Source organism: Miscanthus floridulus, chromosome 13 (assembly GCF_019320115.1).
Source record: "Miscanthus floridulus cultivar M001 chromosome 13, ASM1932011v1, whole genome shotgun sequence".
NCBI classification, from domain to species: domain Eukaryota; kingdom Viridiplantae; phylum Streptophyta; class Magnoliopsida; order Poales; family Poaceae; genus Miscanthus; species Miscanthus floridulus.
In genome coordinates this window covers 76,090,275-76,112,467 of record NC_089592.1, presented here as the reverse complement: position 1 = coordinate 76,112,467, position 22,193 = coordinate 76,090,275, and the positions used below count along the sequence as shown (strand labels likewise).

Sequence of the window (22,193 nt, the reverse complement as noted above, 5' to 3'; positions counted from 1 at the left end):
ACGAGTCAGGCGCTGAAGTACGTGGAGCAAGATGGAACTGGGCGCCATCATCATCTGACCCTAAGCTCTGAACTGACTGACCCTCTGAAGTAGGAAGTGTCGCTGAAGCAGTCTGGGTCTGAGCTAGGGCTGGTGCTGCCTGTGATGCTGTAAGTATGTCTGTCGTAGGATCTAATGAGGCGACAGACGAGGGGAGCCTCTGAGTAGTCATGATAGCTAGAGCTGCTGTAGACGGACTAGCAGTATGCATGTGAGGCGGAGTAGGCATGCCGGTCAACTCGTTGAATGATGCTCCAAGACTCCTGGAGACTGACGTCCTAGGCACAAATAGCGAGGAAGACTGCTCTGGTGAGAAACCCGTGTGATAAGGAGTGAACTGTGGGGCTACACTAGGTGAGGCTAACCACTGGGACACCTGTATAGGAGGTGAAGTAAACTGAGCTAGAGGCTGTCCCTGACTCTGAAGCCCGATGGGCTGTACTGCTGGAGTCGTCGAAGTGGTAGGAGGCTGTGCAAGCTGGGGCGAAGGCTGTGGCATTGGGACCCCAATGGCTGTCACTACATGCTGCATGAATCCCATGAGCTACTGCTGCACAAGTAACTGCTGGTGCTGAAGGAGCTGCTGCTACCGCTAGAACTCGTCCTAACGAGCCTGAAACTGTGCGAAGTTGGCAGCTGTCTCCTGTGCCTGTCGTGTCTGATCCTGCTGCATCCGCTCAAGAATAGCAATGAGAGCGGGGTCTGTCTATGGAGCAGGTGGAGCAGAACTAGAGCTACCGGCCTCTGCATCGTGTCTGCGTGGAGGCATCTGAGGTATAGGCTGGTAGTCGTTGTCGGAGCTGTCACTGTACTCGCTCACCTCCTGCTATGCCTCTAGCTCCTCCTCCTCAATGACTGCAATCCCTCTGATGATCTCATCCTACTGAGCTGCAGACTCTGGCACGTTGGGACGATGGCTAGGCTATCTGGGTGCCTGAGGAGTGGCGTGTCTGATCCTCTGTGACAGGTTGTAAGCTGGGAACTCTGTAGTGGCACCTATATACTCATCCATCATGCCAGGGGGCTTATCAAGCACAACTCTATGGATGAGGAACATGATCCAGTGAGCATAGGGAAGCTGCCTGCGACCCTTGAATCCCTCAGCTATTGTGTCCTCCATCTCTAAAAGCAGAAGATCCCAGATATCAAATACTATCATCTGCATGATGGCATTGAGAAGCCAGAGCTGTAAGCGAGTCAGGCCCTCCCTGTATCCCAACCTGGGAAGCAGTGTCCTCCTGATGATGGCCTCTAGTATCCTCGCTGTAGGAGTCAAGTCACTAGAGTTCCTGCTTGACCCCTCTCCAAATGGCTCCTTGAAGCAATGCCGCACTAAATCTGTAGGGGGCACCTGTCCTCCATGAGGATGCCTGGGAGGCTCCTGCTGTCCATAGCAAACCTCATGCATCTTTATAGGCTACTCCTGTAGTCTCAGTATCTCCCTGGCTCTGCCACTCGTCACTCTGTAGTCTTTGCCTTTGAAAGCAAAGTGAATGAATATGTGATGAGGATCGATGTAGAGTGAGGCATAAAACTGACGGACCTAAGATGGTACATATATCCCTGTCTGTCCAATCAGATCCGACAGTCCTGGCAAATATGACAAGTATTGCCGAATGCTCTCTCCGGCTGCTGCCATAATGGACTCTATCTGATAGACCCTCTGTGATCTGAACACTGCCCCACTGTTAAGATATGCATTGTAGAAATCTTCCTGCAGTGGCGTGTAGAACCCCTCAGCTGCTCTCTCATCCCTCCGCGGAGGAAACCAAACCTCAAACTCAACAAAACACAGCTGCTGAACCTACCTGGCTGTAGCTGCCCTCAAGTCTAGGTGTACCACGGGAGGCAGACCCTGTGGTCTGGGTGGAGGGCGTGAACCCCTGCGCTGTGTAACTGGCCTCGGTGGAACTGCAGCACTGGTACGACTCGAGCGGCGTAGCTGAGGTGCCGGCTCGGTCTCCTGACTCTCTTGAGTCTCCTGGGCTGGCTGAGGCTCTGCTGGTGGGGGCTGCTGCTGTGCTGACGGACCCTCCTCAATGGCGACCCGTCATCCTGCAAACATGGCAGTCCTAGCTGGACTACCGTGATGACGCTCAACCTCCTCAATCGCAGCTCTGACTGCGGGTGAAACTGGCTGATCTGCAATGACAACTCTGCTGCGGGTATCACCTCTCTCGGCACGCTCTGCGGCCTCTACCACAGCTGCTGCTCTCGCTGTCTCTGTGTCGGGATACTTCCGCTTCTTGGATGTTACCTGCTTGGTTGACTTGCCCTTAGATCTGGCTGGCTGGCGAGGCGGGGGCCTCCGATCATCATTGCCTGGGCCTCCACCAACGTTCTTGGTGTGGGCCATCTGAACTGACAAGATGGTAAACTGCCGCTGATGAAGATCAACTGTCAAACTGCCGCTTTCGAGGCTTGGCCTCGATCCTTACTCACGAGCTTGGCTCTGAGTTGACTACCAACTGCCAGACGAAACACAACGAAACCGACTCGCTGCACGATAGAATAGATGGATATACAAATAAATACCATATGTCTAATAGATGCGAAACCCTAATAGAGAAAGCAATGTAGATGCGAAATTGAATCGAATGGCTTTCTACCTGACGATCAGCGATCAGAGAAGAGATAAGATGTCACGCGGGGAATCCTCGGAACCGGGCTAGGGTTAGGGTAAAAGTCCTGAATGTAATGGTGAATCAGAGACTACAAATCGATCTAGGTCACAATTGTAGAGATCAAGATGAAAAATAAAGCTTGCCTTACCAATCAAGGGGATGGTAGGGCTAGGGTACTTCGGCGTGAAGATCGGCAGTCTTGGCAACGACAGAGCGGCGAGGTGGGCACGAGGTGGCCGGCGTGGTGCTGAGCAGGCGCGGTGGCGCGCAGGACGGCGGTGCTACGAGATGTGCTGGCGCTGGGCTCGGTGGGGCGCGAGGCCGGGGCGTGTAGCTCGGCTGCGGGCTCGGCTGGAGCGCTGGCGGCGAGTGGCTGGCTGCTGCTCGGGCTAGGGCACAGCGGCGCTGGTTAGGTCAAGGAAGAGGCACACGAAGGCTTGGATAAATACTCCCCCAAACGCGACAGAAAAAGAAACCGAAAAGAGTCCTGAAGTCGCGCGAGATCCACTGACCGGATGCTCCGGTGGTAGCGACCGGACGCTACCACCCAGCGTCCGGTCAATTCCAGAGAGGTCCAAAACCTCTAGAATCGGGACCGGACGCGTCCGGTGGTCCATGACCGGACGTAGGCAGGGTCCGGTCAGTACAACTTGGTCATCCTTCGATCGACCGGACGCTGAACCCTTCCTGACTGGACACACAGACGCAGCGTCCGGTCACTCCTTCATCAGCAGTTCTCCTCCTGTGAAGTGACCGGACGCTGGACAGCAGCGTCCGGTGCAGCGTCCGGTGCACCTTTTCCAGCAAATCTTCAAACTTCCTTCGCGCTACCTGTTCCCAATCAAGTCCCAACTTGAAATAAGATCCAAATAAACACCAATTGGGACTGATGTGAGTGACCTCTCTCAAGCCCTCATATTTTTCAAAATATTTTGCCTTAGGCTATAATTCTTTTTAAGAAAATAGGCAACAAGAGAGCAAATGGAACAAAACGACAAAACAACATTCATGCATATGCAATACTTGTAAGTAAATCTAGTTGCTTATCAAGTTTGATCCAAGGTTAAGCTTCTTCACACGCTTTTCGGTGGTTATCTTAACCATGTTAGACAAGCCCTATATGCATTGCCACAAATTAAACATGTTGTATATTACAATGAATGCAAGGGACAACACAAGCTCAATTTTTAGTGAAATTGCTAAAATCAAGTACATTGAGCTCATTCCGCAATCTACAAAATGTAGCTTCACCTAGCGGTTTAGTGAAGATATCCGCTAATTGATCTTCGGATCTTACACCTTCTAGTGATATGTCATTTTTAGCTACATGATCTCTTAGAAAGTGATGGCGGATATCTATATGCTTGGTGCGAGAGTGTTGAACCGGATTATTTGCAAGTTTTACTGCACTTTCATTGTCGCACAAAAGAGGCACTTTCTCTAGAACTACTCCATAGTCTAGTAAAGTTTGTTTCATGTATAATATTTGTGTACAACAAGCACCCGCGGTAATGTATTCCGCTTCGGCGGTGGACAAAGCCACACTATTTTGTTTCTTGGAGGACCAAGACACAAGTGATCTACCAAGCAAATGGCACCCTCCGGATGTGCTCTTTCTATCAACTTTGCATCCGGCGTAATCCGAATCGGAATAGCCAATTAATTCAAATAAAGCTCCTTTGGGATACCAAAGGCTAATGCTTGGTGTGTGCTTAAGATACCTAAGGATTCTTTTTACGGCAATTAAATGTGTTCCCTTAGGACTAGCTTGAAATCTAGCACACATACACACACTAAACATGATGTCGGGCCTAGATACGGTTAAATATAACAAGCTACCAATCATAGAACGGTAGAGAGTTTGATCAACCGAGTTACCTCCCTCATCTATGTCGAGATGTCCATTGGTAGGCATTGGGGTCTTGATTGACTTACATTCATCCATCTTGAATCTCTTGAGAAGATCTTTTGTGTATTTCTCTTGAGAGATGAAGATGCCTTCTTTCATTTGCTTGACTTGAAAACCAAGAAAGAATGTAAGCTCACCAATCATTGACATCTCGAACTCCTTATACATCAATTCACCAAATTCTTTGCATGAGTCTTCATTTGATGATCCAAAGATGATATCATCAACATATACTTGACAAATGAAGATATGCCCGTCAAGCTTCTTGGTGAATAGTGTGGTGTCGACCTTCCCAATGGTGAAGCCCTTCTCAATAAGGAAATCCCGAAGGCGCTCATACCAAGCTCTTGGGGCTTGCTTAAGCCCATATAGTGCCTTGGACAACCTATAAACATGATTAGGATATCTAGGGTCTTCAAACCCAGGAGGTTGATCAACATAGACTAGTTCATTAATAAAACCATTTAAGAGTGCACTTTTCACATCCATTTGATATAGTTTCATTTCATGATGTGATGCATATGCAAGAAGGATACGGATGGCTTCTAATCTTGCAACCGGTGCAAAGGTTTCTCCAAAATCTAAACCTTCAACTTGAGAGAACCCCTTTGCAACTAGTCTTGCCTTGTTCCTCACAACAACACCTTGATTATCTTGCTTGTTGCGGAACAACCACTTTGTTCCAATGACTCTTGTACCTTTTGGTCGCTCTTCAAGATTCCAAACTTCATTGCGAGTGAAGTTGTTCAACTCTTCATGCATGACATTGATCCAATCCGGATCTTTAAGAGCTTCTTCTACCTTGGTAGGCTCATAGCAAGAGACAAAAGAGTGATGAGCAATAAATGAAGTAAGTTTTTGAGATCGAGTCATTACACCCTTTGATGGACTCCCTATGATGAGATCTTGAGGATGATCTTGTAGGAGAGGTGTATTTCTTCTATTGACCACTTGAGGAGGAGGTTGTGGAGCATCAATATCTTGTGCTTGTACCACCATTTGCTCATGGGAGATATGAGTATCTTCATTTTCTACTCTCCCATCTTTTTCACCATCTTGTGGTACATTTGATGAAGAAGGTTGGTTAATAACTTGTACATCATCTTCATCATCTTTTGGCTTGATGTCTCCCACTGGGATATTCTTCATAGCCTCCCTCAATGGTTCATCACCTACATCATCAAGATTCTCATGTGCTCCTTGGGAGCCGTTAGATTCATCAAATTCCACATCATATGTTTCTTCAATCAAGCCGGTGGCATGATTGAATACTCTATATGCTTTGGACTTCAATGAGTAGCCAACAAGAAAACCTATATCACACCGTCTTTGAAACTTCCCTAGGTGTTGCCGCTTCTTGTAGATGTAGCACTTGCAACCAAACACCCTAAAGAAGGAGACGTCCGACTTCTTCCCATTGAGCAACTCATGCGGTGTCTTGACAAGGAACTTTTGAAGAAATAGGTGGTTGGATGCATAACATGCGGTGTTGATTGCTTCCGCCCATAGAGCTTCGGGGGTGTTGTACTTATCTAGCATTGTCCTTGCAAGAGTGATCAAAGTCCGATTCTTCCTCTCAACTACACCATTTTGTTGAGGAGTATAGGTTGCGGAGACTTCATGTTTGATTCCGACTTCATCACAATAAGCTTCTATGTTTGTGTTGTCAAACTCTTTGCCATTGTCACTTCTTATCTTCTTGAGCTTCACTTCAAATTCATTTTGAGCTCTCTTGGCAAACTTCTTGAAACAAGATGCAACTTCGGATTTGTCATGAAGGAAAAACACCCATGTATATCTTGAATAGTCATCCACAATCACAAGGCAATAGAGATTTCCTCCCAAACTCTTGTATATTGTTGGTCCAAATAAATCCATGTGTAGGAGTTCTAGCACTCTTGTGGTTGACATGAAAGCTTTGGTTGGATGAGTGTTTGCAACTTGCTTACCGGCTTGACATGCACTACAAAGCTTGTCCTTCTCAAACTTCACATCCTTCAACCCTCTCACCAAATCATTCTTCATAAGCTTCTTGAGTGAGCTCATCCCAACATGAGCAAGTCTTCTATGCCATAGCCACCCAAGTGTTGTTTTGGTGAATAGGCAAGTCTTCAAGTTTGCATCTTTGGAGGTGAAGTCAACTAGATATAAGTTGTTGTATCTAAATCCATTGAATATCACTTGATTGTTATCTACTTTGGATACAACAACCTCCTTCTCGGTGAATAAGCATTGAAAGCCAAGATCACACAATTGCCCAACGGATAGCAAGTTGAAGCTCAATGAAGCAACATAGAGCACATTGGAGATGGAATGATCATTTGAGATTGCCACTTTGCCCAATCCTTTAACCTTGCCCTTTGAATTATCTCCAAATGTTATTTTCTCTTGTCCATCTACCTCTTCATCTAGTGAGGTGAACATACGGGGATCACCGGTCATATGTTGAGTGCAACCACTATCAATAACCCAATGACTTCTACCGGTCTTGTAGTTCACCTACACACAAGAGATTTAAGCTTTAGGGATCCAAGCTTGTTGAGGGCCCTTCACCTTCTCAACAAGTGACTTAGCCACCCAAATTTTCTTAGGCCTACTCTTATTGGGGGGACCTAAGAACATGACTTTCATCTTTCCACTCGAATCTTTCCTAAGCATGTAGTGAGCATTGAAAGCAAAGGGTCTAGCATGCTTGGGCAAGGGTTGTGGTGGTGGAGTTTGACACTCATGAGTAAAGTGGCCTTCTTGTCCACACTCAAAACATCTCTTTGGCTTTGGCTTTGGCTTTGATTGTTGGTGTTGAGCTTGAGCCTTCTTCTTCTCTACACTAGCCATATATCCAATGCCACTTCTATCCATCTTCATGACGGTATTCATGAGTAGCTCACTTTGGAGATGCTTGCCTCTAGCAAACTTGCTCAATCCCACCTTGAGATGCTCTTTCTCCATCTTGAGCTTCTTGTTCTCTTCCTTGAGAATATCATTGTTCTTCTCCTCCTTGAGTTTCTTGATTTCTTCTTTTAGCTTCTCATTCTCAAGGATCACCTCTTTGTCATGATCAAGAGTTTCTAGCATGATGGTGTTGTGACTTTTCATCTCTTCAAGATCTTTCATGAGCTTCTCATTGTCACTCTTGAGCTTGACATACTCATCATAGTCATTGCACTTAACCACTTGCTTGCCCTTGCTACTAGATCCATGCTCAATGCTTTCATCAATTAAATCATCACATGAGGTAGCTATATCAATCTTAACAACATGGTTAGTAGCATCATGTGGCTCATTTGGTAAGAATTCTTGTGCAATAATAAGGGTATCATAATCGATCTTTAGAGTTGTATATTCATCTTTTAGCTTGTTGTGACTAGTGATAAGCTCATTGTGCACCCACTCAAGTTTATCATTTTTATCTTTAAGCTCTTTCTTAGAAGATTTTAGCTCCTTGAGTTTGGATGATATAGAATCATTTGTTTCTTTGAGCTCATCATTAGCCTTTTCTAATGTATCACACTTAGCTAAGAGTGAATCATTTTTAGCATCAAGTTTTTCATTTGTAGCTCTACTCTTTCTAATGATCTTAGTATATTTTCTTAATATTTTGACAAGATCATCATATGTAGGCGAGTTATCATCATCACTATCGCTATCATCATCACTAGCATGTTCATCATCACTACTATCATCACTCTTAGTTACCTTGTGTTCACCTTTGGCCATAAGGCATAGGTGTGTAGAGGATGATAGCGATGATGGCGGTGAAGATGCAAGATCAATAGCAATGGCGGCCACCTTTTCATCGTCACTATCATCATCGGATGATCCACTTGATGAATCAATGTCTATGAGCCAATCACCGACAATATAGGCCTTGCCACTCTTCTTCTTCTTGTAGAACTCCCTCTTTTTGCCATCTCTCTTCTTGTATGGCTTGTTCTTCTTCTTTTCATCTTCATCGCTTGAATCATCTTTCTTGCCCTTGTTCTTGAACTTGTCTTTCTTGGGCTTTGTGCATTGATGAGCTAGGTGGCCAAGTTCGCCACAATTGTAGCAATCCATCTCAGAGATTGGCTTTCTTCTTGAGCTAGTGAAGAACTTCTTCTTCTTGCCATCAAACTTGATGCCACTCTTGTTTAGCCTTTTTAGCATCTTGGTGGTCTTCTTCACCATGAGGGCAAGGCTTTCTTCATCATCTTCATCACTTGAGCTCTCATACTGAAGTCTTGCTTTGCCCTTGTCTTGGCTAGCTTTGAATGCTAAGTCCTTCTCTTTCTTCTTTGTAGAGGATGAGCCATCTTATGGTGTGATGTGCATGTATATCTCATGAGCATTGATCTTTCCCAAGATTTGTGTCGGTGTAGCGGCGGAAAGATCACCTTGATGTAGCACGGTCACAATGTGCCCATATTTGTCAATGGGGAGGACACTTAAGATTTTTCTCACAACGTCGGATGGTGACATTTGAGTGAGTCCAAGCCCATTGACTTCCTCTACAAGAACATTTAATCGAGAATACATCTCATTAGTACTTTCTTTGGGAAACATCTCAAAAGAATTTAGCTTTTTAATCATAAGATGATAGCGTTCCTCACGCTCACTCTTGGTTCCCTCATGGAGCGCACAAACGTCCGACCATAGTGCATGGGCGTCTTTGTGGTTCCTTACACGATTGAACACATCTTTGCAAAGGCCTCTAAAGATGGTGTTGCGAGCCTTTGCATTCCATTTTTTATAATTCACTTCATCACCTTGAAGTTGTGCGGCATTCCTAGGTGCTGGGAACCCTTGAGAGGCGGCTCTTAGAATTCCAACATCTAGAGCTTCTAAGTATGCCTCCATGCGGATTTTCCAATATGGAAAAGCATCTCCCTCAAAGATAGGAGGAGGTCCATCCCCGTGAGACATCTTGCTCTAAACGATTAAGCTTAAAAATGTGAGCACAAGGCTCTGATACCAATTGAAAGGATCAAGATGCCCAAGAGGGGGGTGAATTGGGCTAATTTTAAATTCTCTTGCAATAATCAAATCCTACAGATAGCCCAATTAACCCCTTGTGCCTAGAAAAGTGTTTATATCAAACTAATGCACAACAACCTCACAACCTAAATTCCAAACTTACTCTAGCAAGCAATTCTATGGATGTAAAACGAGTATTGAATTGCTCAAAGTAAATGCTCAAAGTAAGTGCTCAAAGTAAATAGAGAGAGTAAGGAACGTGGCGATGTTTTGCCGAGGTATCGGAGAGTCGCCACTCCCCACTAGTCCTCGTTGGAGCACCCGCGCAAGGGTGTAGCTCTCCCTTGATCCGCGCAAGGATCAAGTGCTTTCTACGGGTTGATTCTTCGACACTCCGTCGCGGCGAATCACCCAAAGTCGCTCACAACTTGAGTTGGGTCACCCACAAGCTCCGCCGAGTGAACACCAAACTCCCAATCACCACCAAGCCGTCTAGGTGATGGCGATCACCAAGAGTAACAAGCATGAACTCTCACTTGACCACGCGAAGCCTAATGAGAAGATGGATTCACACTTTGCTACTCTTGATTTGCTAGTGAGGCTACTCTCTTGGATTCTCTAATCACAAACACCTCACTAGGACCTTGCTCTTCTTGGCACTCACAAACGTGTTTCTCAGCTGTTGGAATGAGCAAAAGTTGCTCCACTCACGAGTGGAGCCTCTATTTATAAGGCAGCCTGAAAAACGAACCGTTATGAGCTTCTGCGGGATGACCAAACGCTCCGGCCGTGATGACCGGACGCTCCGGTCAGTTCAACCCGCGAACCAGTAGTAAAGAGTCGACCGGACGCTGGCAGGGTCCGGTCAGCACTAACCGGACGCGTCCAGTCGCATAAAACCCTTACTAGAACCTTACTGGACTCGACCGGACGCTGAACCCTTAGGGTCCGATCAGCACTGACCGGACACGTCCGGTCACTCTTTCCCAAGTCTGGACCCTTACTGGAGTCGACCGAACGCTAGCCCTCAGCGTCCGGTCACACGACCTTCCAGCGTCCGGTCACACCAGACTTAATCACCTCAGTCAAATGAACTGATCGGACCCTGTGGCCAATGTCCGGTCGCACCGGAGCCAGCGTCCGGTCAGTGTTTGACCCTCCATTCACTTCCAACTTTCAAACATATGTGAATGAAGTTTGCTCCAAAGGATCTTAGGCATTCATAGGAGCTACCTAGAGCTAGTTTAAAACAAGTGTGCACCACACCTAACTCACTAGACTCATCTAGGTCAAGCTACCCGTTCATACCCCCCTTCATAGTACGGCCAAAGGAAAAACAGAGTCCTAAACTACTCTAAGTATCTCTCCAACTCCAATCGACACTTAGAACTAGTTATCCTTAACCTTGTCGTCCATCCTTTGAAAACTGAAACGATTTCCATCGTAGGGGCAAGACAACCTCGATTGCCCAATCGATCTCCATTACCATGACCTAACTTAATTGCCTCTGCAAAACACACGTTAGTCATAGTAATCTTGTATTGACATTAATCACTGAAATCCAACTAGGGGCCTAGATGCTTTCAGTGTGGTGGCTAGTATGTGATGGACAACTATATATATGTGTTTGTGATGCATGATTATAGGACAAGTAATGGTTATCTATCTACCTTATTAGCTTGTGCTTGTCTCTACTTGTGATGGTGGATGTATTTTTGATGGCCATGTGTTGCTTCAAGTTTCTACTTTGAAATCATGGCCATCATATTCTCTTTTATTTGTTGTGTGAAATAACATGTCATATTGCATCTCTTTTCATGGATATATATTTGTTCACACACACTTGTTGCACCCCATGGATTGCAAAATTTAGGGGAAGCTTTTGTCTTGATGTATGCAAATCATGTATAGATGATTCTAATTGAAATTAAAATTCATGCATACATCAAGGGGGAGCTCTTCATAAATTTTGGGCTTCAAAAGCTTTAAATTCTTTCATTCTTATAAAAGTCTAAGTTGGTTGTCATCAATTACCAAAAAGTGGGAGACTGAAAGTGCATTTGCCCCCTATATGGGTTTTGGTGTATTGATGACATCTAAATTAGGGACTGATGTGATCTTAATGAGATATGTCATAACTATTAGTCCCATAAAAGATTCAAAGAGTTGATAAAGATGAAATGGTATCCCTCAATTCTTAAAGTTGTAAAGGCGGACGAACTCAAAGCGCTCTCCAAAGGTTTTATTTTTGTTTTTGAGTTTAGGATCCACCGCACTATATAGAGGGATGCAAACTTAGTCGGTCTGAGGAAGATAGAGTGCTCAAGCATAAAAATAAAATCAAAAGAGAGACACTCTAGCACTCCACGAGCACGTAGAATATTTTTTAGTGACTGTTGGTGTCGGAAGTCCCAACGTAAGCCGGAACTCCCGATCATCGGAAGTCACGACTCATGCCGGAAGTCCTGATGCCCTGTCATTTAGCCTGCGCAGTGACTGTGTCTGTTGGAACTCCCAACGTGAGTCGAAATTCCTGACAGTCAGAAGTCCCAACCCAAGTCGGGAGTCCCGACACCTGGGGTTTTGCTGGCCGGCTGTCTGCGCCCGTCGAAAGTCCTGACACCTAGGGTTTTACTAGTTGGCTGTCTACACACGTCAAAAGTCTTGACGTTTGTCGGGAGTTCCGACCTTGACTTGCTCGTGCGGACTTTGACCCTACATGAACAGTGTTTCTGTTAAGGTCAGAAGTCCCGAGATCTGCGTCGGAACTTCCGACGTAGATCTAAATAGTTAGATTTCTACTATGAGTATAAATAGCCATCTCTTCACTTCTAACCATTACAGACTTATTCACAGCTCACCAACCTTCGTGTTCAACAGCTCCCAAGCAACAAAGGCACATCTCTCCTCCCTCCTTTGCTCCAATCTTCGATTCCCCTAGGGTTTTGAGTGAAAGGAGAGTGGGTTAAGTGAGAGAATCACTTTGGCAAGCTTGAGCACTTGATTTCTTCATCAAGCCAGTTGGATTTACGTCTATTACTCTTGGGGCTTTGCCCCTAGCCAGCTAGGCGTTGCCTAAGAGCTTCCATCTTGTGGAAGAGCCTTGGGAAGTTTGTATTACCCTTGATTTCTTAGTGGAAAGCTCAAGTGACCTTTGTGGTTGCTTTGAGAGAGGCAAGGAGGTGAAAGAGACTCCGACCTTTGTGGTCACCTCAACAATGAGGACGTAGGAGCTCCTTTGTGGGGTTGCCGAACCTCAGGATAAATCTTTGTGTCCCGTGTGCTTGCTGTTGTGTTTGCTCGAGATTACTTGTATTTGCTTGTCTCTCTCTCCCGAACTTCATTTTAGGGTTTGGACTCGATCTATGGTTTGGAGGCATTTCGGCATCAAGGGAGTGAGCCAACATCTTCACCAAACCACTAGAAAGTGGTGTTGTAAGATTATTTATCAGCAAAGTTAAATTTGGCACTACTTTTGTAGTTCACGTAGGCGTCAGGACTTCTGACGACGTCGGGAGTTCCGACCCAAACTATCGGAACTTCCGACATTGACTGACAAATTTGAACTTAGCATTTGCAGTTAATTTTTAGATACGCCTATTCACCCCCCTCTAGGCATTGTTAGATCCTTTCAATTAGCAAAGAGCAACTCGATACATCACAACAACATGGGTTCACAATTATTAGTAGTACAACACAACCACTGCAAGGTAGCCTCAACTAGGACAATCCTCAATGCAACACATTACAACACTAGTTTAAGGGTCTACATTGTCGTCTACATCGGCACCAATGTTCTTTAGTATCTCTTGTTGTTTCTTTTCATAGTACTTGCGGAGGCGCGGAGCACACTTGTCCAGATCAATCCTGAGGATGCGCTCTTCCTCGTGTGTTTGTAGTATGTCATCTTTGTTACGCATGATCCGCAGTTTCTCTTCCTCAATTGCTACCATGTGGTGATTGTGTTGGCGCACCTCATCGTACCTCTGTGACTCGATGGCTACCATTTGCTCATAGCGAGAGCCTTTCTTTGCATTTTCTTCTTGCCATATTGAAATCTTTTGTATCGACAGGTCCTGCAACTTTGAAACATACTGAGATGAATCTAACGGGGAGGAAGAAGCTGATTTCTTAGCTTCTCTTTTAGCTGCATCCCTCCCCATAGGCCTCTTGCTCCCTGAGTACTGAGAAGACGTGTCTCTGGGTCATGATCGATGTTGGTGGCGGCTGTGGGAATGTGATCGGCTATTGCATCGTTGTCTCCAGGTCGTGCCTCTCTGATGTTGAGCTCCATCCACTTAGGCTCGTCCTTCAGCAAATCCCAGCAATGCATGTAAAAAACAGGTATGGTTCGATATCTGCAAAGTTAGCTAGAGCTAAAGAGGTCTACAAAAAGGGTACACAATGTTAGAATTATAAAGCAAACTGTAGTTGAAACCAAATACCAATAACAGATTGTCCCCCTCACCTTATCTGCATCACTCATCCCACTCGGATTGTCTTGAAGAACATTTGCCATGCGCCCTGCAAATTTACTCGCTTCAGCCTTGATAGTTTCCCAACGACTCTGCAGCGATCTAAAACTTCTCTTAGGAAAGGAACCCCTCTTTTTATTGTACTCGCTTGTAATCCTAGCCTAGAACCCCTCATTCTTCTGCCCTGTGTTTATAATTGGGTCACAACTAATTTCCAACCATGACTTCACAAGGAACACGTCTTCTTTTGGGGAGAAGTTGGATAACTTGCAACGACTAGGTACGACCTTGCGTCGTCGACTAGCTACCACCGATGCTCCTTCCCCATCACCCTGACTCTCTTTCATTACTGCTTGTTCAACACTCTCGACCGTTGCAGTGATAGGCTAATTTTGAGCATGGGGTGCATGAGATGATGCTGGAGTTGGGAGTGGCATGAACCCTCGGTTCAGAGCTGCGGTCCACCCTCCCTGGAAAAATGGGTGCTGCTGAGCAGATGGTTGCAGCCCTGGGTTCCACCCTCCATAGAAGCCAGGCATTGGAAGACCCCGGTCGAAACCGGTAATGTCATCACCAGCTTCATCACAATTATTATGATTCATCCTGCAATAACATGAAGTAAATGGTACAATGAGTATAGCAGAAGAACATCCAAATTCTTTAAGCAGCGGGTGTGCTGGTCCTAGCATTTCTAAATTAGCATAGCATCTTTGCTCCCTTTATCTTAATGAATGGTAGAACTCTTGCTCTATTTTAAAACATGAAGAAAAGACTGCAAGATTCTAAATCTATAAGCATATCATGGAACAATTTTATACAAATAAATGTTACAAGCAGGAGGAACAAAATCCATCAAAGCTTATGATGTTTCAGATAACTAGAAGAAGAATTACTTAGCACTAGACCAGAATCAACCGCAAACCATTTAAAATTCGACTTGGGATTAGAACTCCCGTGGGATGAAATATCTAAATTACCGATTTGCTGCTCATCAGAACATGGCCAATTTAATTCCCCAAGAATCCAAACTCCCATGTTCTGAGGCTGAATACATGGAGAAAGTATCACACAGACGTGCCGGGGGCGAGCGAGGTGGCAGTGTTGGAGCCCGAGCGCCATGGCGGTGCTAGGGGCGAGTGTGGCGGCTCGCAGCGGGGACGGCAAGCCGACCGCGGCGGGGCCGGCGGGGCCACTGCGGCGGGTCGCAGCGGCCACGGCGGGTGAGCGCCTCCATATCTAGAGGCTGCACAGACTGTAGGGATAGGGATTACCTTCTCCGTCGATGGCGAATGGGCGACCGCACTATAGAGCTCTCCTCCAAGTCCGTCCGCGCCCGCCTCAACTCTCTCCGCCGTCGACGACAGGGTGAGTGACTCTTCCTGGACCCCTTTGATGACCCGCCCCTGCACTCTCCGGCGGGCACTGCCTCCTCCTCCCCTCTGTCCCCAATGCCCTCGGATTTGAGGGAGACCGCCGGCTTCCCCAGGCTGCCATCGGGGAAGATGTGGACACTTCGCAGGGCTGCCGCGAGAGGAGCGGTTGCTGCGGTGGAGAGGACGGACGCTGGGTTTGCAGATTCCCTGTAGCGAACGAAAGGATTGTGGAGCAAATAGAGTTGTGCGGTGCGGGAGTCTGGACTATATATTTGCAGTTCAGGGCAGTTTGGAGCTGTGCGGTGCGGACAGCCTACCCGCCTGTTCTCTGGAGCCATTTTTTTGTCTATTTATGCCATGTTTGTTTGGCTTATAAGTTGTACTTTTTCAGCCAACAAATATTATTTTTATCTCATAATAAATCAGCTAACAACATTTTCAGTCTCGGACATTAGTTGCTTGTGGGTGGGCTAAAGCCTGCCTAACTCTGGCCAACCGTACCACCGTAGCCTCGCCCTGGAAGAACGCCCGATCTAGTCGTTCCTGTGGAGCCTAGCCCGAGCCAGCATCTGTGCCACATTCGCCTCACCGCCCGATGTGGCAGGAACTCGGGCCGAGAAAGCCTGCGTTGTGGCGGCGAACTCAACGTTGACGAGCGCGCTCACCGCCAACGCCCGCACCCGTCCCCTGCTCCCGCCACCTGAGCACCTCCCGCCCCTCGAAACACTACTCCCGATTCCGAGTCGTCTTCCCTCCCTCCGGCGCACCACCATGCTTGCCCCCACCCTTGCGGGGCGCCATGCTAGAGCTCGCCGGCGGTCCGCCCGCTAGAATGCTAGAGCACGAGCTCGGGGATGGGGAGGGGGAAGTCGATGTGCTGTTGGGCGAGCGAAACAACGGCGACCGCGGCCTAACCTTCCGGCACAGCGGCATGAAGAACCAGAGCACGTGCTCGGGGATGGGGAGCATGACGCGCGGCTGCGGCTCCTCCCGGCGGTCCAGTCATGGATGGGTTGCCTAGACAGCTGTGCCTCAAGATCTTCCACCTCCTGGATCACCAGTCCCTCGCTTCTGCTCCGCAAGGTTTGACGACGCCTCAAAATTGTCACATCCCAATGTGCAATTAGAAGCACGAGTATTGCAATTCCTGTCTTCTTATTTTTCGAAAGCAATTTCAGTTTCTCTGTAATACTCTGAACTCCCGTGGTCTGAATTCTTAACGTCCAATTTAAGACGCCCCAAAACAAATCATAGTATCTGCTTTCCGTTGGCAATTCAGATTTTGATTGTGTATCTCTGTAGACTTCTTCCAATTCTTGGATTGTCAAATCGGATCTGTTGCATATCCTGCGTTCTGTACATGCTGAAGCCTGGAAACGTTCCAGGCGTTGCATCGAGTGGGAGCTTGATAGTTGATAGCACCAGCAGATAGCATGTGTCCCGGCGGTCCAGTCATGGATGATCCCGCAGCAGCACCAGTCGTCGTCCAGGTTGTGCTGCCTGCGATGGCCATGGACCTGCTCATCAGATGTTCGAGGAATTGCCTCAAAGTGGTGAAGTTCCCTTGCACAAAGAAGGGGTGGCTCTATCCATGCCAGAACAACCGACCAAACACACTAGTTTACTAGCCACGCTTAGCTGTGTATGCAACCAAACAAGTCCATCTTGACTTGCTAGAGGTAGGCTTAAGCTAGCCAGGCTAGAAGAAAGGCATGAAACCAAACACACCCATAACTGCTACTCACCCCACCTATTTCTACAACACCCAGAAAACCGAGAACGAAAGATATAGTCATTGAAATGGGAGAATCTGGCCTCTATTCTGCGAATGCGACATGTCGGGTGTGGAAGCACCTACGTGCTTCAACTCTAGCATGGACGAAAAAGTCAGATGGACAGCCTACATTTCACGGTATCGGTACAGCTTTCACGTAAACAGTTTACAACTTAAAAAAAAAGTTAGAGCGAACAGGGCTCCGCTAATTCACTTCAGGATTGAAAAGTTTGGGCACTGGGAGCATAGTGACGGTTGCTTTGTATGATGAAGAGAGAAGAAACGAACGGTATGCTTTTCTATCTCGCTGCAGTTTTCACACCACCCCGGACGGAAGCCGCAGAACCAGTTGCCCACCAAAAACACTGCGTGTGCCACCAGAAGTAGGTTGTTAGTCAATGGCTCAATGCTTTCGCGCAAGTGATAAGAAATAGTAGACCATATGTACCTCTTCACATAGTAGTAGCAGAAATCTGCAAGGATGAATGTCTGAACAATTTCGGAGAGAAGCACCATTGAAGGCCACAGACCATAGCCCAGAGCAGTCAACAAACGGCCGCGGGTATCCAAAACCTACAAAGCAGAGTAATCGAAACTGATATCAGATGGACTGAACTCAGAAAAAACTTGAACTCTGCAAAAACACAAATTAAAGTTTTCATTCATCTAAAAAACACATGTAAGGAGGATAGTTCCTCCATTCATGAACACCACAAGTTTCCTACTCCCTCTATTCCAAATTATAAGACGTTTTGGCTCTGTTTTTGCTATGTATCTAGATATAGTGCATAGAAAAAGCTATATATATCTAGAAAAGCCAAAACATCCTATAATTTGGAATGGAGGAAGTAGTAGAGCTTGAACTGGAGATACTGTACATAAATATTCATAAGGAATGTCAATCCAAGCATTCTTCGAACCTAAATTTATACTAGTAATAAGGACCCAACGCCCAGTAAAATACTAGGTAACAAATTTCAGCTGAAACCGCGGATACTGAGAAAAATACCATACGTCATGGGATGAGGTAGAACAAAGTATAGTACTTCCCAGCATATTTTGCATTGGACACACAGGTGATGATATCAATAACAAGGAAATCACACCTAAATTAAAAAAGAATGCTTTGCTGTTTCATTAATCACTGCTCGTCTATACCCTATGATGTGCTGAACTGTTTTGTATAATTGTGCTTCCATACTGTATTTTTAGCCTAGGATATCTTGGAAGTCCTGCAACAATATGGTCCATAGTCTAATTGACGGGGAAGACATTTGTTCATACTCTACTAACATTAGGCCTCAGAAATAGATGGCCAATTGACTCTTTGGTAAGAAAGGATGAAACTAGCATGGTAGTTCTTTTAAAAGAAAATAAAAAGGGAAGGGAGACAGAAAGAAAAGAACCTGAAGGACCCAGTGTGCACAGCTAAGAAACCTTGCAACACCCAGTGCAAACACATAATGAGCTGTGAATGGCTCAACAATCTGCAGAAAAGAATAGAAATACAATATCAGATAAATACAGTTATTGGATATTTGGATATTGTTTCAAACGCCATGCATGCTTAGATATTTACCTTGGTGTTTTGCATCAAGTGCAACTGGGGCAGCACTGAAACTGCTTCCAAATAAACACAGAAGGCCCAGCAGATTCTGTTCACTATGTTGTGCGATGTTGAAGGATGAACAAGTAGCGCTAGCACAGCACAAGGCAATACCTGGAAAGGAAATGTAGTTAGATACTATGTGTGGCCCACAGGAGACACTTAGACAACACATCAGGGGCCTCCCTTGCCATTTTCCTTTCAAGAAAAAAAGGCAAACGGTAAAATGCCCAAAAAATAGCCGGCAGCACAGATGCAATTTCTGATCTGAGGTAAAATTCTTTCTACAAGTTATATAATCAAAGCAGCGATATTGATCATGTCGGACTAAAGTATATAACCAGAAATGCTCTTGCTGGTGGTACAAAGTCTGGGTCAAGCAGAGCAGTGTGAAACAACACATAGCCATTTTGAAACTACAACTTCTGGATCCATATTCACAATACAGGTTATGCTGTACAGAGCAAAAGATAGTATAAGGTCCCTAGATGCTCATTGCTTTGAAGTTAAGAGATTAATATTGTTCTTACCACATAGTACAAGGCAAAGTTGTCTTTGTCCAGCATATATGTTGACCTCAGTTTGAACCGAATCATGTAAATAACAAAAAGAGTAGCTGCAAGTGTAGCTGTATCCAGAATTGTATGGATGTCATACTCCATAACAAAACTACAATACAACCTAACAGCCAGAAATAATGCGGTCAAATCCTGAGACTTGAGTGACAATCCTGAAAGAGATACATAATTTGTACAGAATTAGAGTATGAGTAGAAATTTAAACATCATGAACCATGAAAACAAACTAATAAAAATATCGAGCTTATGACCAATTTTCAACATAAATTGATATATGCCAGTTTAGTGCATATTCTCAAATCTAGTCTTTTGTCTAAACATAAATGTCAAAAGTATGTAAGGAGATAGATTCTTAGGCCATCCACATATTGTTACGGCAGGACAACCATTATATACAAAGTAATATAGTAATTACAAGATGATGATGATGATGATGTGTATGAACCATACCACTAATATTGTCCATTGCCTACTTTTATATGCCACGATTTCTAGACTTACACACCTGAATGAATCCTTGATTTTGCATTAACAAAGCATTTAGGCACATAATCCTTTCGAAAAGTGAATCAGGAAAGGTGTTGAAAGCAACAATCCCATAAATGAGACAAATGTAGGTACCAAAAGAAATTAAAGCCACCACACTCTCTGCATGAGTGGACCAGGGGATGATGGTGGCATCCTCCTAGCTGATGCTTCTTCCCAAATTTGCACAGACAAGAGCAGGTCACAGAATTTCCCAACCATATGCCATACAAATCCAATAATGCTATTGCATTTCCATAATTGGAAACAAAGTATAAGTAGCCCGAATCGGCTACTAATTTGGTTGGAAAAGGGGTCCATTACTTCTAACTCATCACCTTTTTGTTTGGTTTGTGGAATGTAATGGTTTGATTCATCACAGCCTCATCTCTCAGAATTAGTAAGAGGATGAGGAGCGGGGTGCCGGGGTCATTCCACAAAAATCATGGGATCGACGTTGCCTCATCTAGAACGAGGTGGTTCCAAAAACCAAACAACTCCTGAACAGACGAACATGGTTGACTTTAAGCAAAGGAACCCATTGCATCAAGCAGGCACAAGCTCGTACCCTCCTCTTGGGCTCACCCACCATGGAACAGTTAGAATGAACGCTCACCCAGTGAATACCACCATAAAAAAACATCCTCCCCAGAAAGCAAGCACATACCAAACTCCTTCCACTGCAATGCCCACCACAGCACAAGTCGCATGCAGTATTCAGTTTAAGAAATTAACAATTACCTCGAGCGTGACCTGTCGATGCATACACCCTAAGCGAAACAGCAGAGAAATTATCTACTGCCTTGAACGAATCAGGCCGGAAATCCACACAAAATCCACCGAAACAGGCAACACGACTCGCACTAAATACGAGACTACGCTTTAGTACTGATAAACTGAGGACCACCGGATGCTCGGTCACCGTAGTCCATAGACGCGAGGAAAGGAAAAACAAACGCATGACTTCAGCAATCTGGATCGAAAATCAGCGAGCCCAACGGATCGAGCAGATAGCGCCGCCGGGATGCAATTTCGTAAGAGGGAAAGGGGTGGCGGAACCGGGGGGGCGAACCGGCGCAGGTCTTCTCCTTGGTGAGCTTGTAGATGAGCACGGCGATCCCGAGTGCGTGCGCGGCCTCGGCGGCGACGAAGAGGTTGTCGTGGTCGTGGACGATGAAGCGGATGAAGACGAGCGCGGCCATCCCCGCGACGACGGCGAGGAAGGCCTTGACCTTGGGCGGCTGGCGCCGCACCCAGGCCATCACCACGGCCACCGGCCTCCGCGACGAACCCCTCATCTCCCCCCGCTTGCCGATCGGTGGAGGCGCAGGCGAGCTCTGTCTGGGTCCGGATGGGCTGGCCCTCGGCGGCTCCGGCTCGTGCGCGGCGTGAGGAGTCTGAGGACCTGAGCTGGGGTGGGGCCTGGGATGGGCGAGGCGGAGGGGGTGGTGGAGTTATGGACGGGTCCGGTCGGGTTGTTGCAGCTGTTTCGATTCGTGGCGTTCATGGTCTGCGCCTGTGGGCCCGCGCCCCTTTGGCAAGCAAATCTTTTTGATTTTTTTTTTTTTGCTCCATGTAGTATTTATTAAATTTAAAGAAGACTAGAAAAAATGGATAATTTTCCTGTAATCTTTTGCTTCTTCGTTAAGAGTTTTATAGACACGCCAATTGGCATAGCTCAAGGAGAAATGCTTAGAAAAATGGCTTCTGATACGCGTGTCAGATTATGGTCCAAGGTTAAAAATAGGAAGCCAATTATCAGCGACACCTAAGGCCCTGTTTGATCTATTGGCTGATACATTAGTAGTTAGCTATATTAGCTGGTGAACAATTAACTAGCTACTAGTATTAGCTAGGAGGGTGCTTGAGACATAACTAATTGATGAGATAGTTGTTATTTCTCCACGCTGTTATTATATTTGATATAACTAGTGGGATATAATTGTTATCTAGAGGTCCAGCTAACAATTAACTAATCTATTATCTGTACGGAGCGGATTCAGAAGAGATAATTATTAGCCGTTGTCGGTAAGGGCATGTACAATCGACAGACAGGGTGCTGTCTATATGATGTCACATGACAAACAGACGACTAAATAGATAGCTTGTACAGTGGAGTGTCTGTTTGGCTGTCTATTGTTTATATAATGCTCGCATGTAATTAAGATCGAGTGTGAATATTATTGGTGTAAACCATTGTGATGCTTATCGATACAAAATAGATCAAACGAAAAATAATAAGATGATCATGGTTATAACATTTTTTTTGGAAGCATCAATATATATAGTATATTTATATATTATAATATAATATGATGGATTCTGTTTGAACCTATT

The 22,193-nt window shown here is 45.7% G+C and overlaps 1 protein-coding gene across 1 annotated transcript; it reads right to left on the bottom strand.

Annotated features, from left to right (window-relative positions):
* Positions 1-17,250: 17,250 nt before the first annotated feature.
* LOC136500755 (uncharacterized) lies at positions 17,251-21,295 on the bottom strand. The gene is made up of 6 exons (XM_066496185.1): positions 20,929-21,295; positions 19,284-19,483; positions 18,727-18,867; positions 18,554-18,634; positions 17,596-17,720; positions 17,251-17,512 (listed from the first exon to the last, which is right to left on the bottom strand). The coding sequence occupies exons 1-6, from the start codon at positions 21,152-21,154 to the stop codon at positions 17,464-17,466; spliced, it is 822 nt and encodes a 273-aa protein (XP_066352282.1). The 5' UTR covers positions 21,155-21,295; the 3' UTR covers positions 17,251-17,463.
* Between the last annotated feature and the right edge of the window lie 898 nt (positions 21,296-22,193).